This window comes from Artibeus jamaicensis, unplaced genomic scaffold, assembly GCF_021234435.1.
Source record: "Artibeus jamaicensis isolate MK-2021 breed Jamaican fruit bat unplaced genomic scaffold, CSHL_Jam_final contig_415, whole genome shotgun sequence".
Classification (NCBI taxonomy): Eukaryota; Metazoa; Chordata; class Mammalia; order Chiroptera; family Phyllostomidae; genus Artibeus; species Artibeus jamaicensis.
The window spans coordinates 41,487,458-41,500,979 of record NW_026521823.1 but is presented as its reverse complement, the minus strand read 5'-3'; the positions used below and the strand labels follow the sequence as shown (position 1 = coordinate 41,500,979).

The 13,522-nt window shown below is 53.5% G+C and overlaps 1 protein-coding gene across 1 annotated transcript; it reads right to left on the bottom strand.

Moving 5' to 3' along the window:
- Nucleotides 1-628: 628 nt before the first annotated feature.
- NHLRC3 (NHL repeat containing 3) lies at nt 629-12,884 on the bottom strand. Its single transcript, XM_037138707.2, has 7 exons — nt 12,552-12,884; nt 11,403-11,555; nt 10,951-11,098; nt 8,039-8,239; nt 5,389-5,480; nt 3,127-3,239; nt 629-2,164 (listed from the first exon to the last, which is right to left on the bottom strand). The coding sequence occupies exons 1-7, from the start codon at nt 12,633-12,635 to the stop codon at nt 1,912-1,914; spliced, it is 1,044 nt and encodes a 347-aa protein (XP_036994602.2). The 5' UTR covers nt 12,636-12,884; the 3' UTR covers nt 629-1,911.
- Between the last annotated feature and the right edge of the window lie 638 nt (nt 12,885-13,522).

The window sequence follows — 13,522 nt, the reverse complement described above, 5'->3', positions numbered from 1 at the left end:
AACCACCAGACTTGTATGGAACCGCAAATGACCCGGAAGAGCCAAAGCAACCCCGAGGCGTCACAGCCGAGTTTGAGTGGCGCTAAGGAGCCACGCGTCAGAACGGCGTGGTATCAGCAGAAAACTGCGTCAACCTGCGATTTCATGCTTGTTGGATTTCTTCAACGAAATAAGTACTTACAAAGTGCTTTTCTAACAGTAAAGTCAAACTAACAGGACCGCTAGGTGATACTGCCTTTTCCCTCAAAAATTCTGTTTAATAGAAAGTACATTTCTAATCCATTTAAACAATCCAAAGGAAAAACGTTGAGAAACATTACTAGAATTCTGATAAAATGCTTTTTAGCAAGATAAAGAGAAGTAGTATTTTAAACATTATAGAAGAATATGGCATAAAACACAATAAAACACTGAACGAAACATTTTTGAAATGACATCAGTTCACCTAAACTGCATCTTTCAGAGAGACATTCGCACTTGTCCTGGCTCAGAAACAACAGCAACAAAAGATACAGCTCAAATCACCTTCTTCCATCTAAATCAGTTAATTATATTGGCTACACCCGTTCACAAGGACACATTGTGAAACAAACAGGAAGTCCAGGCAAACCTGCTGGCATGAGGTGAAAGGCAAGTTTAGAAGCACCTTTTGTAATGTTTTCCGAGTCCCTGGCGCTGGTACGGGCTTAATCGCACATCGCAGCTGCGTGGTCGACACCAGGCCCTGGACACCCCGCCCCTGCCACGACCATACAGTCCCATCTGGGGCACAGACACACACCGTGGCCTCGGACGCCAGCTCAGGGGTTCCCGCTGGGAGACTCACCTTCTGGCTGTGCGAAGACTGGAGCGCAGCGGCGGGGACAGAGCGAGTCCGGAAGGAAGGAGGGAGAGGAAGGCTGGACGGGGCGAGGGAGGGCCACCCACTAGGTGGTAGCACGTAGAGGGTCCCGCTGCGGCTGGAAGGAGCGAACGAGGACTGAGAAAACGGTCCCCAGCGGAGCGCCGACGTTCCACCCCAGTGGTGGCAGACACGCGGGACCACGCAGGAAACCATGCACTTCGCTAGCTCCGAGTTTGGCGGGCACCTTTGCAAACGCCGGGAGCCTGTTCGAGGTAGACAGACGCTGGGAAAGGCACTGAGTTCTCTCTCAAGAACGAAGGCACCGAGGAGGGGCATTCCTGCCTCGCAGTGGGAGGGCCGGAACCAAGCGGGGGCTCTTTTCAAAGGAAGCCCCCAGGCTCACAGCGAGTCCACGAGGTTTGGTCCCTCTCCTCCCCGGTTGTCCAAGGTGGCGCTCCATTGAGCTCCTGTCCGTCAGGGGCAGGGCTCCTCCTTCCGGAGTCCCACAGCACGCGTGAATGGCAGTCACCGGTCGTTCGTGAGCTGCTGACAGGGACCCGGACGAACCCGGCCTCTGTCCCTGAGCCCCCCTCCGGGCCGGCGTCCTGGGAGCACTGCACTCCAGAGCCCACCGGGCCCCGCCTCTCATGCAGTTCATCACTTGTAAGGTGAGCCACCTGGAGAGCTGCGGCTCCATGCGTAAAATCCAGGAAAGTATCCCCCAACCCATTTCTATTCCTGCTCCCCCCCCCCGCCCCCCGCCAAGGAATAATCTACCGAGACAAATAACTAGGTTACTGCCTCGTTATTTGCTGCCTCCTTTGACCCGTTTTTTTTTGTCACATTTCTTTCATTAAAATATCCTTACGCATTTACACGTAAAATTAAGTCACAAAAATGGCAACGCAACATGCAACTTATTAATGACACAGAAACAAATTTTCTGATACCAGATCAGGTAAAAATAAAGAAATGAATTCTTGCACTTGAACATTACTTTTAGGCACTTTAGATGGTGAATTTGAAAATCTGAACTTTCACTGGAAGGATCTCCAGGCAAACCAGGGTCAGAAACGGAAAGGCGGGAAATAGCTTTTCAAAGGCACGTATTTCTGTACTTGTTTTGCTCCGATTTCCGCGACATAGATGGCTCCGGTCCGCCCGCTGACGTCTAAGAGGTGAGGTGAGACCTGATCTGCCAGCTGGATGGAGCGTCTCACCACGCAGGAGCCGATGCCGCCCACAGGGGGCGCGGCCAGGAACAGCAGCCGGCTGCGGTTCAGCTGGGCTACCACCGCGTGCTGCCCGTCGGGGGTGAACCTACGGAGGGGGCGTCGCACACGGCAGTTTGAGTGCAGGTCACATACGTGTTCACCTCGCCACACAGTGCTGGACAGCAGCGGGCGCCGACGGGCCGAAGGGCTGCCCCCCAGGCCGTGGTGGATACGCTGCTTGCAGCACATTGGGTTCGTAACCTGCTGGCTGGTGTTTAACGGCCCCAGTTCGTTCCTGATGTGACGCACACAGGGCAGGGAGGAGAGGCCGCGCTCTCACAGCACTGCCGACTCTGTACGCACTCTCTACCGGCCGGGCCCCCAGCGCGCCTGCTGCTGGGTGCAGGGCAGGTCTCTCCTCCTCTGTGCTCCAGTGGGAGAATACACCATGGGACACAGAGGCAGAGAGATGACAAGCCACCGCCGGGGTTGTGACAACCCTGCAGAGAGCAAGGGACAGTGGGCGACCGGGGGCGGGGGGTGCACACCGTGGTGGTGGGGTTCAAGGGCGAGGACCTCAGCAGGGCAGGGCCGCCGAGAGCCAGCACTGGCCAGGCTCAGAGAGAAGGCCTGGATGAGCGTGGGGGTTGTCTCAAGAGAAGTTTAAATTATTCAGATTCCTCAGGGCGGGATCAAGAGATGCCTGATGGCGCACACAGCCACAGGTCAGCTGAGGTCACAAGCAGAAACGACAGTGCTGCCCTCGCGCACAGAGCGACAGAGTCGGCGTCCAGCCGCGTCTCACACCATCGACTCAGGGTCTCTGTTTTCCTTCTGTGCTGCAAAACCCTCCCAACTGCACCTCTGGGGACACCTCTAGAGAAGGCGCAGCCCCACCTGGGCCGCACCCGGCGCTGCGGGGGAACCGGAGCCAGTTTCTGCACCCTCGCCTCCCGCCCCTTCCCGTGTCACACTGACAGCAAACACCCGAGACTCCGAGCTAGCTCTCCGGACGGCCCCCCAAAGAGCAAGTGAAACAGGCGCTTTAAAATGCCAGGAAGCACTTGCCTGATGGAGGAGGGCCCCTCTTCTGCGAAGCAGTCGTCCCAGGCTCCCAGCCAGGCCCCGGTGTCCTTCTCGAAGGCCTGGACTCTCTTGTTTCCTCGGTCAGCGACCCACACCTGGGGGCCAGACCAAGGGTTGGCTGGGAGCCTCCTCTGCACCGTAGGAGGAAGCAGGGGAGAGGAGGGCGGAGGGAACCTTACTCTCGTTAACTTCTCACCCGATCTCTCATTTAGTTCTCAGCAGCCCCCAGACAAGAGAGTTATTAAAAGCCCCGTTTTCAGGCAGGAAATCCAGCTTCGGAAAGGCTGAGATGTCGGGAGGGAGCCTACAACCAGTGGGAGGACCACTCTCGGCCTGGTCAGAGCCCCAGGCCTGTGGCACCTGCCTGCTCTACCGCACCTCTGACCGGGGGACACAGCGGCCCACCCGCTCCTCTGTCACCGAGCGCCACCAGCCTGCCAGTTCCCGGGCCAGGCCACAGGAGGAGGACAGAGAAGGCCGCAGGGCCCCAGTTCTTAGGCCGGGGAGCCAGGGTTCACGGGCACCGCAGGACCGCTGGGCCTCTGCCTGCTCTCTGCCAAGGGGTGTCTGCCCAGCGAACCTCACAAAGGGGAGGCTGGGGAGACTTCTGGACACACGTCAGGAATGACAGCAGGCCAGTGAACTCAGGCTGAACTCAGGGCTGCGACTGGCTGCCACGGGTCACTAAGGACCCCGCTGTTACAGGAGGAGGCGGTGCACTCTGATGGCACTTCAGGCGTTGCTGCACCTGGTGTAGGCGGCTCGTTGCGCAGCAGGAGGCCGCCCCAGCCACGCGTGGCCGGGACTGCGGAGGGCTATGAGGAAGGGCGGCCGACCTCCGACCCCCGCCTCCCCCCTTCAGGACCCTCAGTGCTGCTGGTTTGTGGACTCGAGACTGCATCTTCAGGGAGACCTGATTTTATCTTCAGCAACGTGTGTGAGCTCTGGTAGCTACTGAATTCATCTCCAGTCAGATACAAAGACTCTCGAATCCCTGGAGGAAGGTTGCTGATCTCCAGGTAAGGTGACTGTTTGGGGACTGCCGTCCTGGACTAGAGACCAGGGAGGAAGGACAGTTTAGCCCTGAGGACCGGGGCTCGGCATCACCGGGGCATCTCACCAGATGCTCTCCGAGGCGTGAGAAGGGCCTCCCGCCCGGTGGTGAGTTCAAGGGGCTCAAGGATCTCGCGCTCAGACTTGACCTTGTCCTTCTCCCACGAGGACAGCACTTAGTTCCGACTCCAGGTCCACTGACACACAAAGCCCGCACGTCCCCTCATCTTCCTGTCTGTGAGGTGGGACACTCGAAAACTTCACACTGTCCGTGCAGGAAGCCGCGCTGCAGCCCCAGGGCTGCTTGCTGAGCAGAGTGGTGGGTTCTTAACGGCACGAAGCCAAGACTGTCCTGGCCACTATGCACCGGGACACGGAGTCACTGAGCATGCGTGGCATGACCGCTGCGAGTGAGGCGCTGAGGCGGAGCCAGAGAGGAGCGGTGGGTGCTCTCACGCAGCTCCGGTCTACGAGGGGGACCACAAGTTACTGGGAGCCTGGGCTGCTGCAGGGAAACAACAGGAGGAACGAGTAATGAAGCGTCGCGGCCGCTCCACAGGGCCGATCGGTCATGGTCAGAGGAGGTCAGAGGTGCCAGAGGTCCGTGGAAGCCAAGGAGGGGGCAGGCGACAGGCCCAGAAAAGTCCGTGGACCGCAGTTTGGTGGTGGAGGCGCTCGGCCCGGGACAGGGCACAGGGCACAGGGCACGGCTGCTGAAAACCAGCGTGCGGTGGGCTGGTCTGGTTTTTGGGCTTCCCAGGTCAACTTCCTCCCTCCCTCTGCCTCCCCCCGCCAATGTTTTCTAGAAGTGACTTTGCTGAATTCTAGAATCAGAACTGTATTTGAATTCCCACTGCAGCTCCCCAGTAGGAGAGCATCTCTCTTCTCTTTCCTTCAGGGAACCCGACTCACCTGCGGCCCCCGACGTGTTCCTTCTCCCCTGGAAGTGAGCAGGTCTCTCCTGCTCACTGGGGAGTGTTGGGGAGCACCCTCCTCACAGGCTCCCATGCTCATGAGGGGGTCCGTGGGTGCACCCAGCCCCGTGGGAAGGCCCACACACCCACATGAGCACATGCTCTCACACGCCTGCATGTCCAGGATGGCCAGACGCACACAGGCGCCGAGGTCCGCGTGCACACACCCAGATTCACACACGTACACACACACACAGGGTGAGACGCCCACTCTTACCCGGCCAAATGAGTCCACGGTGACGCTGTGGGGCACGTGGAACTTGGCAGGCTCCGTCCCCCTCTCTCCGCGCAGCCACAGCACCGTGAGATCTGTAAGTGGTGAGCACGCATGGCAGGGGCAGCGCAGAGGACGCCTCACGTGTCTGCCATGACGCACGTCACAGGGTACGAACTTTTCAGTCATGAGCCCATCGCCTGCTTGATGTTTATACGCCCATTTGCCTGATACTTAACGCTTCACAAAAAAAAAAAATCGTTCTGTTCCGACCAGTGAACTTACTTTGATGATTACCTCCACTCAAAGTCACTCCTTAGGGATCATGTCAACCCCTTCATTAAACTAGTTCTCTGGCCAGCTAACCTGCTCCTCGGTGTTGCCCTTCCCGAGCTGACTCAGTCCCATGCTGTCCCTGTAGGCTGCCCCAGCTGTCACCCTGCTGGGGGGTGGACGGCGGCCCCCGAGGAGGCAAGTCCAAGTGCCAGCCTCCAGTGCCTGTGACCGCCACCTGCCACAAACGGGGTCTTAGCAGGGGGTGTGAAGGTGGGGACTGAGATGAGGTGACCCTGGATTTGGGCTGGACCCTGGATCCGATGACTAGTGGGCTTACAGGGGGACAGTGTGGAGGGAGCTGAGACACAGGACGCACGGAGGAGCCATGGGAGCGCAGAGGCAGGGGCCGGGGCCCGGCAGGGGCCGGGGCGCGGCAGGGGCCGGGGCGCGGCAGCCACAAGCCCAGGCGTGCTGGGAGCCTCCTGAGGCTGGAAGAGGCAGGGACGGTCTCCCCCGGTGCCTTTAGGGGCACACGACCTGCCCCACACAGAAGTCAGACTTCTGGACGCCAAAGCCACCCTGGGCCAGTCCCTTTCCACGAAGCCGCCCAGTTGCACCCGTTCTGCGGCAGCCTCGGGGCGGCGACGCGCCTGCATGCCATCGGTCTGCTCGATTTGCTTCCTTCTTTCTTTTATGGGAACTTCTTTTTTTTTTTTTTTTTTTAATTTAGTTACTTTTCAAGTACATTTTTTTTCCCCTTCCCCCCCCCCCGCCCGGTCTCCCCCCTCCCTCCCATTCCCCCCCCCCAGTCCTCAACTCTGTGTCTTTCATACTTGTTCCTCAAAATCCCTCCCCCTTTTTCCCCTTAAGTTCCCTTCCCTCTCCCCTCTGGTCGCTGCCCACTTGTTCTCTATTTCAGCGTCTTTGTTTTTATTCTGTTTGCTTGTTTGTTTTATTCTTTAGCTTCCTGTCAAAGGTGAGATCATATGGTATTTGTCCTTCAATGCCTGGCCTATTTCACTCAGCATAATGCTTTCCAGTTCCATCCATGTTGTTGCAAAAGGTAGTAGCTCCTTCTTTCTCTCTGCTGCATAAAATTCCATGGTGTATATGTACCACAATTTTTGGATCCATTCATTTACTGATGATTCTTACTTCATCCCTACCTCTTCTTCCTTTGACAGCCACCAACCAATTTCAGTTACTAGGTGATAAATTGCAGGGCCTCCTGCAGACAGGGCTCACTGCAAATACATCCTGACAGCGTACTGTGTCTTATAAACAACAAAATGGGTTCTATGACATCACTTTTCTGCAAAAAACCCCCAAATACTTGTTTTAGACAAATTATGGCTTCAAATCCTTAGCTAGGCCATGGAGGAGAGACTGTACCCTGCCGTGACCGTGAGCTGGACCCTGAATAGACTGGTGCCCAGCACCCCCGTCGGCCTGCTGGGCCTGCCCCCCTCCCCACCATGCCTGTGGGTGGGGGGCTCTTGGACCAGGTGGGCCCCTGGCCCGGTGCGCACGGGCGCCTTTCCCTCTGCACCGCACCCACCCTGCCCGGCTCTATGCGGTGCCATGGTGCCTGCCACGGCCCGGGGATGCCCACACTGCCTTGCCACCTCCTGGGGTCCTGCCTCCGATGTCGTCAATGCTGGCCGGTCAGCCTCCTTCTTTGGTCTCTTGGCCCTGGGACATTTTCCCAGCATAAGCTCACAAGGACATCCCAGATCTCACCTTCTCATAGTGAAAAAGCGCACCCCCACTGCCTCTCCTAAGGATGCTCTGCTGCCGCCCACGGAGCCCCGGTGTGGCCCCACCCACCGGCTCTGCTCCCGTCAGAACCTGTTCAGCGCAAGAACTGTTTCCTCCTCCAGCTCTGGGCCAGCTTTCCCAGACAACGGTATTTCCTCCTCCTCGCCTTATTTTGCCATTTTATTGATCTCACTAATAGTCAACACCATGGAGTAACATCAGTAGCATTTAATCATCTTACCTGTACCAGATCAGAGAATGCGGGGCAGGGGATTCAGTAAAACACTTGCTGGGCCGTCGGCCTGCGCGGCCACTCACCCCTGGGTGCTGAGCTCTGATTGCCGACCCTTAGTTGGGTAGACTGACCACTCACCCCCTGAACCCACAATTCTCACCGCCTCCTGTGCATTGCAAAGGAAGCACTGCTTTGGTGAAGAATAAGCAAATCCATCATTGGCTGTCCCACATACCTGTTCTGCTTTTTTCCTAGTAACACACTTGAGCCCTTTACACAGATTCGTACACAAGAGTTACCGCTTTATATCAAGTATCAAACAAATTAAACCCACCTCACTACCCGATGTTCTTACATAACACCATTTAAAACTAAGCCACCTACCTTGGGACAGCTTGATCAACCTGTTATTCAGCCCTCCGTCTCCGTCCACAATGTAAATGTCTCCTGTGCCTTCCACGTACAGTTCCGCAGGGTTATCGAACTGCAGGGGGTTCAGACCAGTGCCTCTTTGGCCTGGGGTCCCCAAGACTTGAACGAGATCCCCGAAGGAATCATATTTTTTAACAGTGTGACCAAAGGATCCTTCATATAAAGACAGATACGAACATTTCACAAATATGACCACTGTACAAACATTTGGGTTTTTCAAGTGCAGCCGAACAACAGGGTGGGGAAGGTGTGTTAGAGGCCCCACCCCTGCCGGTCGGAAATCACAGTAACTTTTCACACCCCCAGAACTGAACTACTAAGAGCCTGCAGCTGACGGGGACTCCTCGCGACACAGGCAGTCAGTGACCACACGTTTTGTGTGTTATGTGTATTAAACCCAGTTTCCTTACAATGAGGTACAAAAGAAAATGTCAATAAGAAAATCATGAGAGAAAATACATTTATAGTATTTATGGAAAAAAATCCACTAACCCTAACCCACCCAGTCCACACCCATGTTGTTCAAGGGCCAACTGTAAACTGAGAGAAAATCTGACAGAATTAAATAGGAATAAAAAGTTAACGGGCTCAGATGCCCAAATGTCACATTTGACAAGCAACTGAGCTTCCTCGGTAGTTACAGGCAAACCTGTCCATGAAGTAGAACCTCAAGTGCTCAGAGATAAATAGATCTTAAATCCAAATACATAAAACTTAAAAAGCGGGCTCCTCCCACAGAAAGCTCTCACTAAACTGTCAGGGTGTCAACCCCGGTTTAGTCTCAACCTGGCGACGTGTCCCCACAGAAGGAGGTTACACAGAACTGGACGCCAGTCGGTTACGTCTGAAAATCGTTATTTCACTCACTTGTGTGCAGATGTCGAATTTCAGTAGGTCAACAAAAGAATTCTCTATAATACAGATGTTTTCAACTACATTTTCTCAGTGGAAACAAATTCAAAATTCAACTCATTAACTTTTCTTCCTTAAGGGACTAAATCTTTTTTTTTTTTAAATTTTTAAAGACTTTATGTATTTATCTTTAGAGGGGAAGGAGAGAGGGAGAGAAACATCCATGTATGGTTGCCTCTAGTGCTTCCCCTGCTGGGAACTGGCCTGCAGGGAACTGGTCTGCAATGCAGGCGTGTGCCCTGACTGGGAACTGAACCGTGATCCTCTGGTTCGCAGGCCTGTGCTCAATCCACTGAGCTACACCAGCCAGGGCAAAACTAAATCTTTTTGAATTACTTGTATTTGTCTTCTCACCTACATTAAAGTTTATCTGACACTTATCTTCCAAGCAGAAGTACAAAACAGAATATTAACAAATATGGAAAAACCGCAAAGCAGCTCACAGACATCAACTTGAAGGCCACGACCGCACTAGCCGGTGCTACTTCCGAAGATAAACTGCGCACACTGAGCTTGCTGAAAAATAGCATGAATTCGTTTATGTGACAATTCTATCCTGAAAATTGAGTTTATTACTATATTTGATTTGGAGGCTTTGAGCTAAAGTTTGTAGCAAAAGCAAGACAACAAAACACTGTTTAAGAAAGCAAAGTCCAAAATTCCTACAGCATTAGCAAAAGACAAAAAATACCAATAAATAATGTTTTTTAAAAAATATAAAATGGCTGATTCGCAGTCATGTTTTTATTAAAAGGAATTTACTCCTTTCAAAAACGGAAGGAATACAAAAACTGCCTTCAGATCTGTGTATGGAAAAACCAGCTATAAGGGAAGTATGAAGAGATCACACGTTTTTTTATTTCTGGAAATTAATGAAAAGTATCACATGCACTGAGTGAATCAGAAAGAAGAGCAGTGGCCCTGGCCTGCGTGAGGAGAGGCTGGGTCTGTGGCTCCGGGAAGAGAGCGGGAGGGGCGGCCTCCAGGCCCCGCGCTGAGCCCCTCTCCCCGACACCACCTGCCCACCAGGGATCGGTGGGTAAGAAAGCCGTGGTTCTCGTGGACAGTGGAATATTACTCAACCATAAAAAGTATGAGCCCTGGCTGGTGTGGCTCAGTGGATTGAGTGCTGGCCTGCAAAGCAAAGGGTCACCAGTTCAATTCCCAGTCAGAGCACATGCCTGGGTTGTGGGCCAAGTCCCCAGTAGGGGGAATGTGAGAGGCAACCACACATTGATGTTTCTCTTTCTTCCTCCCTTCCCCTCTGTCTAAAAATAAATAAATAAAATCTTTTTAAACAAAAGAATAAAATTCTACCACTTGTGACAACATGGATGGACCTAGAGGTTATGAAAAACAAGTACCATATGATCTCACTTACACATGGGATCTAATGAACAAAAATACAGGAACAAACAAAACTGAGAGAGACTCATAAACACAGAGACTGGATGGGAAGGGCTGGGGGCCTGGGTGAAAGAGGTGAAGGGACTGAGGTACACAGATTGACAGTTACAGGACAGTCGTGGGTGTAAAGTACAGGGAACACTGTCCAAAATACTGTGACAACTGCGTGTGATGCCTGCCAGGTGGGTGCTGGAAGTATGAGGGTGAGCACCGTGTAACGCATGTGACTGTCTAATCAGTACACTGTCCAAGTGAAGTCAACACAAAGCAACACTGAAAGTAAACTGTCACCGAGAAATGGGAAAATTAGTTTTGAAAAGAAGAAAGACTCTTTTCAAGTTAAAGACCATTAAAATGATAACCTCCCTCTTAAATGTTTTAATCTTACAGGAGGACAGTGTATTTTTAAAAATCAGTGATTTCATGAACCATTAAACAAATCAGATTTGGCAACTCTGGTTTCAGAATGCACCAGCAAGAACACGGGCAGAGGTAGACTTTCTCGCGAGCTACTGTATGAGCCACTAGCGTCCTAGTGCACATACCGCTTCCGACATCCGTGAGCCAGACCGCCGGCTCCTGAGGGCTGCTGGGTGCGAACATGCCGTGGGGCGTGTCCACTGTGTGGTTCCAAGCTCGCAAGAAATATCCATCCTCTGTGAACACTAGGACCTTCTGGATATGGTCCCCTCTCTGAAGGCACATAAAGATAATGGCTTAGATGGGATCAGTTTTAAGAAAAGTAATCTTTACTTTGGCAGCGAGAAGCACAATTTAAAGGTTAATGGAGGAATTCAAAAGTGCTTAAAAACTCAGCTTTAAAACCTAACAATAATTAGTACCTGTCAAAGGCAGAGTCACATATTCACTTGAAAGCAATTTGAAAACCAAATTCCGTAACTGGCCCGATGTAAAAACATCCGGCTACTTGGTGCAGTACAACAGGCCGACGCTTCCCTTGTGTTCATGCATTTTGTAAAAACCCGATTTCACTTACTTGGGCGACATACACCAGTCCATTTGCGGAGTCCACGGCAACACAGAAGGTGGCTCCAGTGAAGTACTCCGAGTGCCTGGGCCAACCCACGTCCAGCCTGTAAAGAATGTCCTCAGTTCCCCAGGAAATTTGAAACACAAAGTCCCTTAAAACCTGAAATAAAAGCAGAAGATTGGAATTCAGTTTATACTCTAGGGGGGGAAAAAAAGCCAAAAAAAAACAACAAAACAACAAACCCAGGAGAAAAAAAGGCTCATTTTTAAGCATGCCTTGACACCTGACACAGAGGTCAGAATGACTGGGAAGAAATGGGTTTATTCATTTAACCACCAGTGTAGCTCAGTGGATTGAGCACAGGCCTGCAAACCACATGATCGTGGTTCGATTTCCAGTCAGGGCACATACCTGGGCTGCAGGCCAGTTCCCAGCAGGGTACCCACTAGAGGCAACGATACATTGATATTTCTCTCCTTCCCTTCCCCTCTAAAGATAAAATACACTCTTAAAAATTACTTGAGGATGTCGTGGTAGCCTGAAAACCCGGTAAGCCCATCACTATTTAAAATACCGTACCAGTCCAAATGTATTACTACTCGAAACCTAGGGGGCATCCGAGCCCAGCCCCCCTCACCCGTGCTCAGCACACTGCAGTTAGCCTACTGCTGGGCCATGAATCTCGAGTGTGGACTCGCGAAGCCTTCATCGTCTTCTCAGCAGAAGCAGAAGACACAGATGTGTGTTTATAAACCTGACGGGACCCGACACACAAAATACCGTGCAGAGTTGCACAGCGCTATCCCGTGCCAAGTACAGTGTCTATTGAATGGTATCGCTTTTGCACCATCCCAGCGTGGAAAAACTACACGTCAGGGACCCTGTGTACATACATTTCCCCCCAAAATTTATCTTTTATTACTTACTTATACTTTGTTTTCCGTCACCACTTATCCACCCTATACTCCTGTCCACCTCCACATCCCCGTCCTCTCGCGCGTGCACAAACATTTTAACCAAAGAGACAGCCTCCACCCCGCCCACCCCCGCTGGAGACCAGCTGGTGCACCCACCGCCTCCAGTGCAGAGGGAAGCGTCGCCTCCCAGAGGTGCTGTCTACACCCCAGACAGCCACATCCTCACTCTCCAACTCACCGGAGAGCCAGAAAGATGCGAATGTAAAACCAGAAAAATAAGCAAGCAGCCCGCGCCACCCGCGCAGAGCCAGACTCTCGCCATGACAGAACAGGGAGCGCGGCGAAGCGCTCGGGGCAAGTACAGCCTGGGTCCGAACGGTTCCCTGCGGCGCTCAGTGACTGCCTGCTCTCCGGGATGAAGGTTGGTCTCCGACAGCGGTTCATCGGAGGCGCGGGGTTTGAGAGCCGGAAGAACCGCAATACTAGGCGGTCTGGGAATCCCCCGGGCGTCCCTGCGGCCCGCCCCCACGTCACGCGCCTTCGGGCTCCGCCCCGTGTCACGTGCTCCCGGGCGGACCCGGAACCAACCCTTTCAGCCCCTCGGGGAAAGTGGCCCTACGCCTAGGACTTCTGTCGGCCAAATAAGGGCGGCCATAGAGATTCCGTAACGACTCGACGTTAATTCTTTTGACATTAAAATTGACCAATCAGAAGCTAGCACACACAAACTCAAGTCATAGAAGTATGACCCTCAAAAAAATGCCTGCCAAGTTCTGCGCAGGATTTCAACCGCATCGGCTCCGAAGTATTCAGGCATATATCTTGGACACCTACGTTCCCACACAAGGACCCCTGCCGTCGGCTTTTAGGAAAGAGTGGCCTAACTAGCAGCGCAGCATTGAGTTTGCTTGGGCGCGACGGACTTTATCGAAGGCCCCCAGGAGCCGGTGGGAGCTGGAGGGGTAGCCGGCAGAGGCTCCTGGCAGAGTGGGCGCCGCGGGGTTCCGGAGTCCCCCTCCACTCGGCCCCAGTGTTCCCGGCCGCCAACCCACTCCCGGAAGCCGTGCAGTTGGTAACAAAGGGCCCGCCGGCCGCTGCGGGGCTGCGGGGCCCCAGGAGGCCGGCGCAGTTGCTGGGATGAGCGCGAGCTGGGCTACGGGTCCAGGTTCGCGGCGGTGAGGCCGGCGGACGGAGAGGCTGGCCCCTCTG

Excerpts from the sequence above, each read along its gene's own strand:
- NHLRC3 (XM_037138707.2), bottom strand. The coding sequence starts at position 12,635 with ATGGCGAGAGTCTGGCTCTGCGCGGGTGGCGCGGGCTGCTTGCTTATT. Across the intron at positions 11,099-11,402 it reads GACTGGTGTATGTCGCCCAA|AGAGGGGACCATATCCAGAA; the intron begins GTAAGTGAAATC and ends ATGTGCCTTCAG. Across the intron at positions 5,481-8,038 it reads GTTGATCAAGCTGTCCCAAG|ATCTCACGGTGCTGTGGCTG; the intron begins GTAGGTGGCTTA and ends CACCACTTACAG.